The sequence below is a fragment of the Salmo trutta genome, chromosome 9 (assembly GCF_901001165.1).
Source record: "Salmo trutta chromosome 9, fSalTru1.1, whole genome shotgun sequence".
NCBI lineage: Eukaryota > Metazoa > Chordata > Actinopteri > Salmoniformes > Salmonidae > Salmo > Salmo trutta.
In genome coordinates this window covers 31,197,577-31,213,144 of record NC_042965.1, presented here as the reverse complement: position 1 = coordinate 31,213,144, position 15,568 = coordinate 31,197,577, and the positions used below count along the sequence as shown (strand labels likewise).

Sequence of the window (15,568 nt, the reverse complement as noted above, 5' to 3'; positions counted from 1 at the left end):
GTGCAGATGAGGAAAATATATTGTCCCGATTGTAGAATGCATTTTCTGAAGTAGTAATTGGACAGATTCATTTTGTTTTATGATATGTTTGCACTCTAATTAATACGATAAAAGAATATGACTTTTAATGATATTCTTTCCATAATACACCACTCAATTGCACAGTGATGCAAGCATTTCGCTACACCAGCAATAACACCTGCTAAATATGTGTATGTGGCGAATACAATTGAATTGATTTGATGCTGATCTGTTCACTTCCACCTCATCATAGGAAAGTGGGTAAACTATGTCACCAGCTGTTCATAAAGTGGAACTACAGGTCTTTGCTGATGTTCGGCATGATTCTTTTTTTACATCTCATTTTACATCAACAACATTTTAAACCTAGTAAGGTCGATAATAAACCTTTCACCTCATTTTACCAACAAACACCAGTCAAGTTCAGGATATTACATATGACTTTAAAAAACATTGCCTCGATGCACATTCTTTACAACAATGTCCTAGTTGAAGTTATTACTTTTAGCGCATAAGGAAGACTGGATGAGACATCAGCAGGTGAGATGGCCTTTCTGGAAGCCACCTCAAATACCCAGCAACTCATGTGGTTTAAATCCAGTGACAATGACTATTGTGGCATACGGAAAAGTGAGCTGTTCTATTATGTTATTATCCTATAATGTTATTTGACTGAGTTTCTTGTCTGCAAGACTTACAGCAACACAAATAGAGTAGGCTTACAAGTAAAACCATAAACCTACATGTGTGCACAATGAAAACATAGAATCTCATTCGGTACTGTGATGTGTACATCTTCTCTGTGCAATAAATAGCTCCTGTCTAAGATCGGCTATATAGAGACTGTCTGTATGGTTCCTTCACATTTATGCATCGGAGAGCTATGGACGAGCCAACTCCCAATATTAAACCAATATGCAGTGTAAAAACAAATTGACAGTGACTTATTGCATTATGAAACATTTTTCTTTAGAAAGATATTAGTCTCGTCGTTTTTAAACAAACTTTTTTTTATTGTAATACGGGCTACAGAGAAACACCCGTTGTTCACCCAGTTATAAACAATCAAAAATCAAAAAACCAAAAAATTATAAAAAAACTTTAATTTACACAGGTATTTCATGGGGAGGGGGGTCTCAGTGGTTTCGTCTCCTGGCATAGCAGGGGGAGGGGAGGGGGAGAACAGAACAAGAAGAACTTCTCTCTAGTTAATTTTGGTCTGACCAAATAGATGTTTCTCAGCAAAGTAAACACTAAGACCTTACAATGTCAATTGGAATTGGCCATTGGCCTATTTTAAGCATCCATATCTTCTATATTTCATCACAATATTCCTCTGACTCCTGTTGCATCCATATAAGTATTTCCCATTTAACAAAAATGTAACAATCACCCACCATTTCATTGTTTATTGAACTGTAGGTCCTGCCTTGGATTTTTTAGGAAATAGAAAACAAATCAAACACATTTCTCTGTATCCTTTAGCTAATGCATGATAGCTGGTGGAAAAAGTAGTACTAGCTCAATTGCATGTGTAAGAGACAATTGCACAGTGCCTGTATGGCCCACACAATCAATGGAAACACCTCATGTCATTCATCCTGTGTGTGGGATGAAGCAGATTAGCTTTATTCAGAATGCCATTTATTCTGCCCATATCGTTTCAGATGACAGTTTGCAGGTTGAGGTGAAGAAGGGATTTTGAGAGAGAGGGAATGATAAAGTGAAAAAGAATGAGTCACACATAGACTAATGAATGAGACAGCCTTTCTCTGTGAGCTCTCTCCACTTTACAAAGACATTTTACATTTGAATGAGTTGTGCGGTTTCTGTGGAGAATCCTTTCTGATCGGTAACCACTTCCATCCAGATGATTGAACTGAAGGTACGTGCTCTTGGTGGGTGGTGGGTTATTTCTATAATCCAGTTTAAAGGTATACCATGTCCTCTCTGCAAACACTAGGGTTGGAGTCAATTCCAATTGAAGGCAGTCAATTCAGGAAGTAAACTGAAATTCCAATTCAATAATTTAAAAAGAGGATTATTTTCAACAACTACTCAATAAACATTGATTTTTTCCCCAAAAATTTCAATATGTTTAAAAAGTTTTTATATTTTTTTTATTTTACATTCAAATCACTTCCTAAATTGACTGCCTTCAATTCGAACTGACCCCAACCCTGGCAAACACTCTAATGGCCTACTGTGGTTGGAGGAGATGGATACACTGTAGAGGCAGAAAACATCAGTATTCTACATGTTAATACCTCAGACCAGACTCAAATGCACCCCTCCACTGAGTGATGTTACTGTAACATGATAGTGACAAGAAAGAAACAAATGCTTTATACTTGGGATTTGTAGATTATACTCTCTTTGGTGCAAGTATAATCTGTGGGTTTAGTTTGTGATGTGTAAATCCATATTTTTCCACATAAATTTCGCATTGACAGTATTTATACTGCACAGGACCATTTTGTATCAGGGGTTGGATAGTGGGATTTGTAGTACTTTTTACTGTATCTGTGCTTATTTCTGTGATTGAGCAAGAGGAGGGGTGTAGTTCGAGGTGGCTGGGCTCTTAGCAGTGGCTTTGGTAGCTGCAGGGAATTGTGGGTTGTGTCCCAAATGGCACCCTATTCCCTATTTAGTGCACTACTTTGACCAGAGCTCTACTAGCCCTGGTCAAAAGCAGGGAACTTTATAGGGAATTGAATGCCATTTGGGATGCAGCCCTGGAATCAGCAGTGGCAGAGGATGGTGGACAGGTTCAGGGGTCACGAGGAGATGGGTCGTAGCGCGGATCGGTTGGTTGGTTTATGATCGTTTTCTCCTTCCCTCAGAGTTCCTGAAGTTGGATGGCCTGATCTTCATCTCAGCAAACTCAATGGAGTGCTCATGGCCTTTCCAATGGAACCAGTTCACTCCCTGAAGAACACACAGTAATATTAGTAGCGAGGGGTTTATATTATTAACACAAATGCCTTGAATTTCCTCCCTTATCTTTACAAAGTCAACAAGTTTGAATACTGTACTACAGCAGTATTTTTGAATACAGAAATTCCTGCTAGTATTGAATCTTCAAGTATATGTGCTCTCACCTTGCTGTGACTGTCATCGCCATATCGTCCCATAAGGTTGACACGATGGCAGTTCTTATACCAGAAGGCACCCTTGTAGGACAGGGCACAGTTGGTGACTGCGATGTCATTGTCATGGTCGTAGGTTGAGAACGGGCGACCATGGTGGTAGGTCATAGAATCACCTACAGGGGGCAGCAGAGAGAGCTTTAAGCAGGAACCAAACTTAACAGACTTCAGAAAGGAGGCTTAGGTTGAATACATGCTCGCTTCACCCTCACACACCTAATAACAATATATAGTACTTTATTACTTAGATCTATTCTAACTTTTTGTGTGTCCCCAAATGGCACCCTTTTGACCAGTGCCCTATGACCCCTGTAGTGCTCCATATAGGGAATAGGATGCCATTTCTGACACACATTGGACTTTGTACTAGCTATCTAATGGTTGTAGAGAAGCAAGTCTTACCTGCGGTACCACTGTACCCTCCAACGTGGACCTTGTAGCGACTGCGGGGATCAGAGATAGAGAACTTGTCATACTGGGCGTGGGCTACATCCCCCTTGTCTCTGAGGTCCACACGAAGCTCGTACTGTCCCACTACAGTGATCTTATGGAGGTTCGACAGGCCTGTGGGAAAATATCACAGTTGGGATTTACAATCATTTCTGAGGACTTTTTAGTCATGATATGTAACAAATGATAGTGGAAAAGAGGAAAGTTTATTGAAATACAGTACTCATATTCATATGTCTTAAATGGATTCAAATAAATCAATGAATGTGTTGATCTATAATATTTTCCATATTATGAGCATACCGAGCCAGAATTCGTCGTTCATGTCACCGAAGCCAGCAGTGTAATTCCTCCAGTTGCGGAAGAACTCCAGTTTACCACTCTGGCGTCTGAGAAACACCTGTATGATGGGACAAACAACACCAGACCGCTCATTATATAACCCTAGGATCCATTACACTACATTACATCTGAATCCGTGTTGCCTGGTGTCACTTTAAATCGGGTGACGGGTTCATAGGAATGCCTGGAACAGAATGGCAACCATGCATGTGCTTGAATCTGTTCATTTCATTCCATTCCAGCCTTTACTGTGAGCTGTCCTCCATTCACCAGCCACCTATGATCTGAATCAATGAGGTTTGGAGTTGGGTTGTACAGTATACTAGTAGCCAGTGACTTACAATCCATCCACCTCCATCTGTGGCCATGTCACAGTAGACCTGGATGGGCTGACTCTCATCTCCACCCAGGTAGATGGTGTAGACACCAGAGGCTGTGTCTCCATTCAGCAAGGCCTGGGAGCAGTCTCTGGGATGTTTGTACAGCACGCCAACTACACACACACACACACACACACACACACACACACACACACACACACACACACACACACACACACACACACACACACACACACACACACACACACACACACACACACACACACACACACACACACACACATACATACACACACACACACAGAAGATGAGTTACTAAACAGCTCCAGCTGCCCAGCAAACTCTAAGCTGAAGATGAATAAAGAAGGGACAGAGATTGCCACAGTGGGTGGTGAACAGAGCAGAGGGTCGCTATGGTAACATGTTTTTTTCTAAAAATATATATTTTTGTATTTTATGGTTTATGGGCGGTGCCAAATCGGAAGGTAGAGAAGGGGGCAAATCCAGAGGGAAACAGAGAGTAGAGTCCGAGGCCGGATTCCTAACCCTTATTGCCAGTGGGTATGTTCGGTCTGGAGTCGGCAGACTACCAACATCCCTGTGGTAACACTCACTGGTGGTGAAGACGGTGGTGATGACTCTGCTCCTCTTGGGCCCTGCGATGGCCAGCAGTCTGACGGAGTACTCAGTGGAGGCACTCAGCTGGGCCATGTTGTAGGAAGTGGCTGTGGGGCTCAGAACAACCTCCTGGAGGAACAACACAACCCAGCAGTCAGAATGTCAGAGATACGTCATTATTAATACATTATGGTGCACTACCTGGAGGAAAAGGCTGCCATTTGGGACTCATTGGATTTAGAAGTATATAATGCTTTTCTAGATCCCAAAGGTGTATTATCAATGCTTTTTCTTATACTCCCCAAAGATGCATCGTCATGTCCTCTTGGACAAAACAATACTCTATCTGACAAAGGAAGGAATGTTCTTCTAATCATTTTAAATCTATGGTTCCACCATGCAGACAACCACTGACCCGGATTGTGCCGTCAGCTGACTCAAAGCTGAGGATGTAGCCGGTGATGTCAGCGCGTGGGGCCTTCCAAGTCAACATGGCGTTCTCTGTCTGGATGTTACTGGCTGCCAGGTCCTGAGGGGCATCCACATCTAGGGGAGAGAACACAGTGGTCTAAAACCCCCGTTCAGACAGAGTACTTCACCTTCTTTAAATATTCTGTTTCCAGGTTCAGGTTGTCTGTTTGAAAGGGTACGGGGTAAAAAAAGGTACATTTTAAACATTAAAAAAACTGTTATGTAACCTGTAGGGTTAGTGGACTAGTAAATACTGCAACTGCAGTAGGGAGAAATAGATTGGTGCTTTGTGTGAATGTCTGCCTGTTCGGTTTGAATTTTATCTGTTCTGTTGTTGATCCACAATTGATATCAATCTTTTGAATGAGCATACAGTTTCATAGCAGTGTCACAATAAAAATGTAGGCACTAATCAAATCTGCTGTTTGAATGTGTGTGTGGGAGGGAAGGTCCAGCCTCCCCATAGGCCATATACCCACCAGTGGTGAACTCAGTGCTGGTGGCGGCGCTCTTAGCAGCCGCTCTCATGGCGTAGACCTTGACAGTGTAGTGGGTGGCAGGGGTCAAGGAGGTCATCTCAAACTCCACAATGTTTCCAGACACTCTCTCCATCACTGGGACAACTGCACACACAGAACACACAGAAACAGTGAGGAGACAGAGACAGGGATACGGACAGGGACAGGGACAGAGACAGATAAAGAAATAAAAACAGAAACAGAGAACGGGACCGGGACAGGGACAGAGACCAGGACAGGGAAAGATACAGAGACAGGGACAGAGACAGAGACAGAGACAGGGACAGGGACAGAGACAGGGACAGGTATAGAAATAGAAACAGAAACAGAGAACGGGACCGGGATAGGGACAGAGACCAGGACAGGGAAAGATACAGAGACAGGGACAGGGACAGAGACAGAGACAGGGACAGAGACAGAGACAGGGACAGAGACGGGGACAGGTATAGAAATAGAAACAGAAACAGAGAAAAGAAACAGGGACAGCGAAGGAGACAGAGACAGGGACATAGACAGAGACAGGGACAGATATATAAATACAAATATTAATATAGACAGACAGAGGGACAGGAACAGGGACAGGGACAGGGACAAGGACAGATATAGAAATAGATGCAGGGACAGAAACAGAGACAGTGACAGAGACAGAGGCAGGGAAAGAGACAGGAACAAGGACAGGGACAGGGACAGGGAAGGAGACAGAGACAGGGACATAGACAGAGACAGGGACATATATATAAATATAAATATCAATATAGACAGAGACAGGGACAAAGACAGGGACAAAGACAGATATAGAAATAGATGCAGGGACAGAAACAGTGACAGAGACAAATACAGGGAAAGAGACAGAGACAGGTAAAGAGACAGGGACATAGACAGGAACAGGGACATATATATAAATATAGAAAAATACAGGGACAGGGACAGAGACGGGGACAGGTATAGAAATAGAAACAGAAACAGAGAAAAGAAACAGGGACAGGGAAGGAGACAGAGACAGGGACATAGACAGAGACAGGGACAGATATATAAATACAAATATTAATATAGACAGACAGAGGGACAGGAACAGGGACAGGGACAGGGACAAGGACAGATATAGAAATAGATGCAGGGACAGAAACAGAGACAGTGACAGAGACAGAGGCAGGGAAAGAGACAGGGACAAGGACAGGGACAGGGAAGGAGACAGAGACAGGGACATAGACAGAGACAGGGACATATATATAAATATAAATATCAATATAGACAGAGACAGGGACAAAGACTGGGACAAAGACAGATATAGAAATAGATGCAGGGACAGAAAAAGAGACAGTGACAGAGACAGAGGCAGGGAAAGAGACAGGGACAAGGACAGGGACAGGGAAGGAGACAGAGACAGGGACATAGACAGAGACAGGGACATATATATAAATATAAATATCAATATAGACAGAGACAGGGACAAAGACTGGGACAAAGACAGATATAGAAATAGATGCAGGGACAGAAACAGTGACAGAGACAAATACAGGGAAAGAGACAGAGACAGGTAAAGAGACATGGACATAGACAGGAACAGGGACATATATATAAATATAGAAAAAGACAGGGACAGGGACAGAGACAGGGACAGGGATAAAGACAGGGCAAATACATATATAGAAATATAGGCAGGGACAGAGACAGAGACAGAGACAGAGACATATATAGAGATAGAGGCAGGGACAGAAACAGACACAGAGAAAGAGACAGAGACATATATAGAAATAGAGGCAGGGACAGAAACAGACACAGAGACAGAGACATATATAGAAATAGAGGCAGGGACAGAAACAGACACAGAGACAGAGACATATATAGAAATAGAGGCAGGGACAGAAACAAACACAGAGAAGATATAGAAATAGAAACAGTGACAGAAAGAGAGACAGAGACAGACACAAGTATAGAAATAAAACAGGAACAGAGACAGACACAGATATAAAAATAAAAACAGAGACTGACACAGATACAGAGACAGATATATAAATAAAGACAGAGACAGATATAGGAATAAAGACAGAGACAGGGACAGCGACAGAGACAGATATAAAAATAAAGACAGAGACAGGGACAGAGACAGATATATAAATAAAAACAGAGACAGGGACAGAGACAAACACATATATATAAATAAAGACAGAGACAGGGACAGAGACAAAGACAGAGACAGGGACAGAGACAGAGACAGATATAGCAATAAAGACAGATACAGAGACAGATATAGAAATAAAGAAAGAGACAGGACAGAGACAGAGACAGATATAGAAATAAAGACAGAGACAGATAAAGAAATAAAGACAGAGACAGAGACAGATATAGAAATAAAGACAGAGACAGAGACAGATATATAAAGAAAGAAAAAGACAGGGACAGAGGCAGATATAGAAATAAAGACAGAGACAGGGACAGAGACAGAGACAAACACAGATATAGAAATAAAGACCGAGACAGACACAGATATATAAATAAAGACAGAGACAGATAAAGAAATAAAGACAGACAGGGACAGAGACCGAGACAGATATAGAAATAAAGACAGAGACAGGGACAGAGACAGATATAGAAATAAAGACAGAGACAGGGACAGAGACAGAGACAGATATATAAAGAAAGAAAAAGACAGGGACAGATATAGAAATTAAGACAGAGACAGGGACAGAGACAGAGACAGATATATAAATAAAAACAGAGACAGAGACAAACACAGATATATAAATAAAGACAGACAGAGACAGATATAGAAATACAGACAGAGACAGGGACAGAGACAGAGACAAACACAGATATAGAAATAAAGACGGAGACAGACACAGATATAGAAATAAAGACAGAGACCTGGACAGATACAGAGACAGATATATAAATAAAGACAGAGACAGATATAGAAATAAAGACAGAGACAGGGACAGAGACAGATATAAAAATAAAGACAGAGACAGATATAAAAATAAAGACAGAGACAGGGACAGAGACAGAGACAGATATAAAAATAAAGACAGGGACAGAGACAGAGACAGATATAAAAATAAAGACAGAGACAGAGACAGATAGATAAATAAAAACAGAGACAGGGACAGAGACAAACACAGGTATATAAATAAAAACAGAGACAGGCACAGAGACAAACACAGATACATAAATAAAGACAGAGACAGGGACAGAGACAGAGACAGATATAGAAATAAAGACAGAGACAGGGACAGAGACGGAGATAGATATAGAAATAAAGACAGAGACATAGACAGATATAGAAATAGAAATGGAAATAGAAACAGGGACAGGGACAGAGACAGAGACAGAGACAGAGACAGACAGAGACAGACAGAGACAGAGACAGATACAGAGACAGTGACAGAGACAGAGACAAAGACAGAGACAAAGAAAGATATAGAAATAAAGACAAAGATAGGGACAGGGACAGAGACAAAAACAGAGATAGCAACAGGGACAGAGACAGTGACAGAGACCAGGACAGGGACAAATACAGGGACAGATATAGACAGTAACGACCAGATCAACATCTGTCTGTAAGGATATTAAATGAAAACAATGAACGTAAATGCAACACATTTTCTCCTATAAGCCCTGGTAATATAGAGTATAGTACATCCAGATGGTGTGTGTGTGTGTGTGTGTGTGTGTGTGTGTGTGTGTGTGTGTGTGTGTGTGTGTGTGTGTGTGTGTGTGTGTGTGTGTGTGTGTGTGTGTGTGTGTGTGCGCGCGCGCGATACCCTACCAGTGTCTGCGCTGTAGGTGATGACATATCCGTCTACAGTGGCGATGGAAGGCTGCCAGTGGAGCAGAGCATCTGTGTCATTGATGTTGACTACAGTCAGGCCACGGGGCTTGTCCAGAGCTGTCACATAGAACACACACAGAACACACACATACGCACACACGCACACACACACACTATGTGGTTACCCTGAGCAGAGCCACATCAAACACCTCCCCAAGGACAGAGCCATTGTCTTCTGTTGTAAGGAAACAGGAGACCTATCCACCCCCAGCCATGCTCCATCTGTACACACTAACAGCTTTCACAATGGGCTTCGTGCTCAGCCTTTATAGACCGTTCACCAACTTGGTTGTCACCATCAACGTTTGATGCTTTGTTTAATTGTTTTGAACGTATCAAATCCTTTCCGCAGGGCATACAAAGACAAAGCTATTATTGTTTTGATGTTGTATGTGTATGTAGGCTCTTGTTACCATACTCCAAATGTTATGTCCCAAATGGCACCCTATTCCCTTTGTGGTGCATTACTTTTGACAGGGTCCTATAGGGCTATGGTCAAAAGTAGTGCACTAAATAGGGAATAGGGTGCCATTTGGGATGCATTCCCTTGTGTTTTGAACAGGTGTGACACTCACCTGTGGTGACGCTGTTGGAGCCTGGCTCACTCTCCTTCTGTCCCTTCACAGAGATGACAGTCACCTGGTAGGTCACTCCAGGGGTCAGGTTGGACAGCACCTTCTGAGACTCAGTGCCACCCACTGTCACAGTCTGAGGAGCACCTGCACACACACATGTGAAGAAAGGGACAAGGTCAGTCAGACCCTCAAATTACATAGAATTATATAGAATCAATAATGAATTATAGGACCTGTTTGGGTCAGACGTCCGATTCTGTATTGGCTATTATTTATTCAATTCATATCACAAATAATATGTTTTATCATCAAGCAGCAAATCAGTAAAATAGTGAAGCAGTAGTGAAGCAGTTCACGTCAAAGTTGTGTTGTGTAACGTCTCCCTGCACTTCAAACCGCCACGCCCCCTCACAAAGACACAACAGACACTAGAGGGCAGAAGAAGACTAGCATAGAATTCCACAGGATTATCTGTTCTCTCTACTGAGACTGCAAAATCATGCCTTATTTATTTTAATTGATCAAATAAATTCCATGTGACCACACCACACATGTAAATAGGTTTCCTCTGGTTTGCAGCCAATGTATGTATAGTATAGTATATACGCTGAGTATACAAAACATTAAGAACACCTGCTCTTTCCATGACAGACTGACCAGGTAAATCCAGGTGAAAGCTATGATCCCTTATTGATGTCACTTGTTAAATCCACTTCAATCAGTGTAGATGAAGGGGAGGAGACAGGTTAAAGAAGGATTTTCCAGCCTTGAGACAATTGAGACATCTTTCTTTATGTGTGCCATTCAGATGGTGAATGGGCAAGACAAAATATTTAAGTGCCTTTGTACAGGGTATGGTAGTAGGTGCCAGGCACACCAGTTTGTGTCGAGAACTACTGGGTTATTCATGCTCAACAGTTTCCCATATTTATCAAGAATGGTCCACCACCCAAAGGACATTCAGCCAACTTGACACAACTGTGGGAAGCATTGGAGTCAACATGGGCCAGCATCCCAATGAAATGCTTTCGACACCTTGTGGAGTCCATGCACAAACGAATTGAAGCTGTTCTAAGGGCAAAAGGGGGTGCAACTCAGTATTAGGAAGGTGTTCCTAATGTTTTGTACACTCAGTGTATAGTATAGTTATATCTGTATGTACAGTATAGTTATATACAGCATAGATATAAACTACATGGCCAAATTAGTGGATTCGGCTATTTCAGCCACACCGGTTGCTGACAGGTGTATAAAATCGAGCACACAGCCATGCAATCTTTATAGACAAACATTGGCAGGAGAATGGCTTAACTGAAGTGCTCAGTGACTTTCAACGTGGCACCGTCATAGGATGCCACCTTTCCAACAAGTCAGTTCGTCAAATTTCTTCCCTTCTAGAGCTGCCTCGGTCAACTGTAAGTGCTGTTATTGTGAAGTGGAAACGTCTAGGAGCAACAAGGGCTCAGCCACGAAGTGGTAGGCCACACGAACTCACAGAACGGGACCGCTGAGTGCGGAAGCGCGTTGTGCTTAAAAATCGTCTGTCATCGGTTGCAACATTCACTACTGAGTTCCAAACTGCCTCTGGAAGCAATGTCAACACCATCACTGTTCATTGGGAGCTTCATGAGATGGGTTTCCATGACAGAGGAGCAGCACATTAGACTAAGATCACCATGCGCAATGCCAAGCGTTGGCTGGAGTGGTGTAAAGCTCACCGCCATTGAACTCTGGAGCAGTGGAAACACGTTCTCTGGAGTGATGAATCAAGCATCACCATTTGGCAGTCTGACTGACAAATCTGGGTTTGGCAGATGCCAGGAGAACACTACCTGCCCAAATGCATAGTGCCAACTGTAAAGTTCAGTGGAGGAGGAATAATGGTCTGGGGCTGTTTTTCAATATTCGGGCTAGGCCCCTTAGATCCAGTGAAGGGAAATCTTAATGCTACAGCATACAAGTACATTCTGTGCTTCCAACTTTGTGGCAACAGTTTGGGGAGGGCCCTTTCCTTTTTCAGCATGACAATGCCCGGTATGGTAGAACTTGACTGGCCTGCACAGAGCCCTGACCTCAACACCATCGAACACCTTTGGGATGAATTGCAACGCTGACTGTGAGCCAGATCTAATCGCCCAACGTCAGTGCCCGACCTCACTAAAGTCCCCGCAGCAATGTTCCAACATCTGGTGGAAAGACTTCCCAGAAGAGTGGAGGCTGTTATAGCAGTAACGGGGGGACCAACTCTATATTAATGCCCATGATTTTGGAATGAGATGTTCGACGAGCAGGTGTCCACATACTTTTGGCCATGTAGTGTAGCTGTATCTACAGTATAGGTATATATTTATTTATTTTATTTAACCTTTATTTAATTAGGCAAGTCAGTTAAGAACAAATTCTTATTTACAATGATGGCCTACACCGGCCAAATATGGACGACGTTGGGCCAATTGTACGCCACCCTATGGGACACCCAATCACGGCCGGTTGTGATACAGCCTGGATTCGAACCAGGGTGTCTGTAATGACGCCTCTAGCACTGCGATGTAGTGCGTTAGAACCCAGTGCCATTCGGGAGCACCATAGATATAGATATATATTATAGATATAGCATAGATATACAGTATATGCCTGTACAGTATAGGTATGTATGTCTGTAGGTACTCACCTCCATGAGCAGGGACATAGGTGACATGGTAGCTGTCCACTCGAGCTCTGGGGATTGTCCAGTGTACAATGGCAGAGGTATCAGTGACATCAGAGAAATGGATGCCCTTGGGTGTGCCTAGCCCTGGCATAGGAGAACATACGGATACAGAGGACAACAAACAAACAGAACACAGGTAGATAGTTAGCAATTTAGGGGGCAGGTTTGTAAGTGAAGAGGAATGATTATTTTTGCCTTTTAGATAATAATCAATTAGATCATATGGACAGATCCTAAATCAGCACTTCTACTCTGAGATGCTTTAAGGAAATGGCTCCAGATCATAGGACATCACATAGTGCCCCATTACATCTCTAAATAAAAGATGACTGGTTCCAAATAAATGACAAAAAAAGGAAAACACCCCTAAAGCACAACTAAAGATTCCTAAAGATCCCATTCCTAAAAACGTCCAAAGAATTTTTTTTAATGCCTTAATTACCCAGAAAATACACATTATTGTGTTATTTTAGTGTGTCAGATACACCATTGACAACCACCAATTAAAGTAGAGAAAGAGAAACAGACACAGACAAAGAAGCCAAGGCTCCCAGAGCCTGTCGTCAGCGCTGGGCCACAGCATCTTCCTTGACAGACACGACACAGGGAGATTAACTTGCCCCCATTACAGACACACAAAAGTGAAACACGCATCAGGGCCGTCAGACCCGAGAGTGAAGCCATACCCCCAGAGAAGGCAGGGGACGGCCAGAGAGAGAGAGAGAGAGAGACACCCATTCAGACACTCAACACACAGACAATTTCCCTTTACGGTCTAAAGACAATTAGACAAACCCCATTGGGGCTGGACAGTCAAAGACAACATTGGAGACAACTTGACAGATAGAGACAAAAAAACTGAGCAAGTGAAGAGTTGAATAAATCTCCTGAGCAGTTCTCTGGATCCCCATGAATGGGAGGCCATCAGAGGCTGAATGTAGTGTTTACACTGACAGACAGACAGTGAGACAGACAGACAGTGAGACAGACAGACAGACAGACAGAGTGTGTTGGTTCACATATACTGGAGCTGGCTTTAGAGGAGAGGGTTTCTGGATGATTCCGCTGGAACCACTCAGGAAAGCTGACAGACGAGACAATGACAGGAGAGTGAACACTGAACAGACATGATGAGGATGAGAAAAAACACCGTTTTGGAACAAGGCACACAAGGCAGCCCAAGCTGGATTAAACAAAACATTCATGACAACCTAAAGACTCCATTAAAAAGGCTTAATAACTTCCATTTGCAAAGATAATTATAATTCTATCAGATTGCTGCCTTGAACAAATATTATGACACAATGTTAACAGGTTAGTAAACAAAAACGACTGCAACGATAAGGAAATTAGATGATTGTATAAACATTGACCCATTTTGAACAACTTTTCATGCTGTTATTGTAAGACTGCAAACTGACAACATGGAGAAAGAGAAAATATAGTTTACAATATTGAAAGATGCTGAACACATTCCTAGCATCATCTATCCAGCAGCCCTACACCATTGCTGGTGTGATGTCATACCATGTACCTGTTTTTGCCACCCCGGAGATAGAGTCTGAGCGCCGTCCAGAAATTACCCCATACAGCTCAATTTCGTACTCTGTGTCGTCAATTAGCTCAGTAAGCACGGTTGTTCTCTCCTCGCCGGGCACGACCACCTCTTGCGGAGAAGCGAGGTCGTCGCTAGTATCATTGATCACAATGACAAAACTATCAAAGAGGTCCTCTTCAGCCAACCAGGCCACTTTACAGCTGTCTGGGGTGATGTCGGAGACCAAGAGATGCTCCACGATGGGTTCAGCTTCTGAGTGATAAGGGAAGACATGTCGTTTCCATCCTCTTTAGGCCTCAAGAGTACTTTAGGAAGTGCTTATGAAGATTACAGAAGATCATTTACAGTTATTCCATATTGTATTTACTATAGACAGTCACATGATCATGAAAGCATAAATGTATGAAAGTGGGTATACTTATTTGAAATAGATGTAGTTATGTCCTTGTGATGTACTTGTCTATTGGTGTTCTTTATTATGTCATGTTTTATGTTTTGTGTGCACCTCAGGAAGAGTAGCTGCTACTTTAGCAGTAGGTCATTTGGATCCTAATAAAATATCAAATATTAGTTATGGATCCATATCAATACAGGGATCCATATGAGTCAAACGAGAAGAGTAGGTTTGCAAGATGCAAAGAATTAAAAGTTGTTATTTACCTGAAGATGTTGACCGCGTGTTTCACCAGTATTAATTATGTAAATTATAAATATTTATACCACTTTTGTACCTATCACAGCCACTGTGGTGAGCATGAAGGGAAAGATATGTATTTTATTGGTGCAGGTAGGTATGTTGTTATTCACCAGCTAGTGTGATCAAATTCAACCCTCAGTTTATTGATGCTGTGACTGCAAAATAACGTGCATGGGATTTGCACATCAACTCCATAATACACTGAAACGAAGGTCATCTATCAGAAGAAAAGGAACGTAAGAGACAGTCAGTCAGGGTTTGACTAGAGTTTTAAGAGTCCAGGTGACTA

At 42.4% G+C, this 15,568-nt stretch overlaps 1 protein-coding gene across 2 annotated transcripts in view; it reads right to left on the bottom strand.

The window, feature by feature from the left end:
• Positions 1-1,010: 1,010 nt before the first annotated feature.
• The window catches only part of LOC115200396 (tenascin), an 89,670-nt gene continuing 75,112 nt past the window's right edge, over positions 1,011-15,568 (bottom strand). The window contains exons 12-23 of one of the 2 annotated variants that reach the window (XM_029763436.1): positions 14,559-14,834; positions 12,986-13,108; positions 10,315-10,458; positions 9,677-9,796; positions 5,872-6,015; positions 5,337-5,467; positions 4,918-5,050; positions 4,304-4,455; positions 3,924-4,020; positions 3,573-3,734; positions 3,123-3,286; positions 1,011-2,949 (exon numbers count right to left, since the gene is read on the bottom strand). In XM_029763436.1, the coding sequence (XP_029619296.1) occupies positions 2,839-2,949; positions 3,123-3,286; positions 3,573-3,734; positions 3,924-4,020; positions 4,304-4,455; positions 4,918-5,050; positions 5,337-5,467; positions 5,872-6,015; positions 9,677-9,796; positions 10,315-10,458; positions 12,986-13,108; positions 14,559-14,834 (1,757 nt within the window). In that variant the 3' untranslated portion in view covers positions 1,011-2,838. The remainder of the gene's footprint in view (positions 2,950-3,122; positions 3,287-3,572; positions 3,735-3,923; positions 4,021-4,303; positions 4,456-4,917; positions 5,051-5,336; positions 5,468-5,871; positions 6,016-9,676; positions 9,797-10,314; positions 10,459-12,985; positions 13,109-14,558; positions 14,835-15,568) is intronic. The other variant, XM_029763437.1, reaches the window with a different exon arrangement.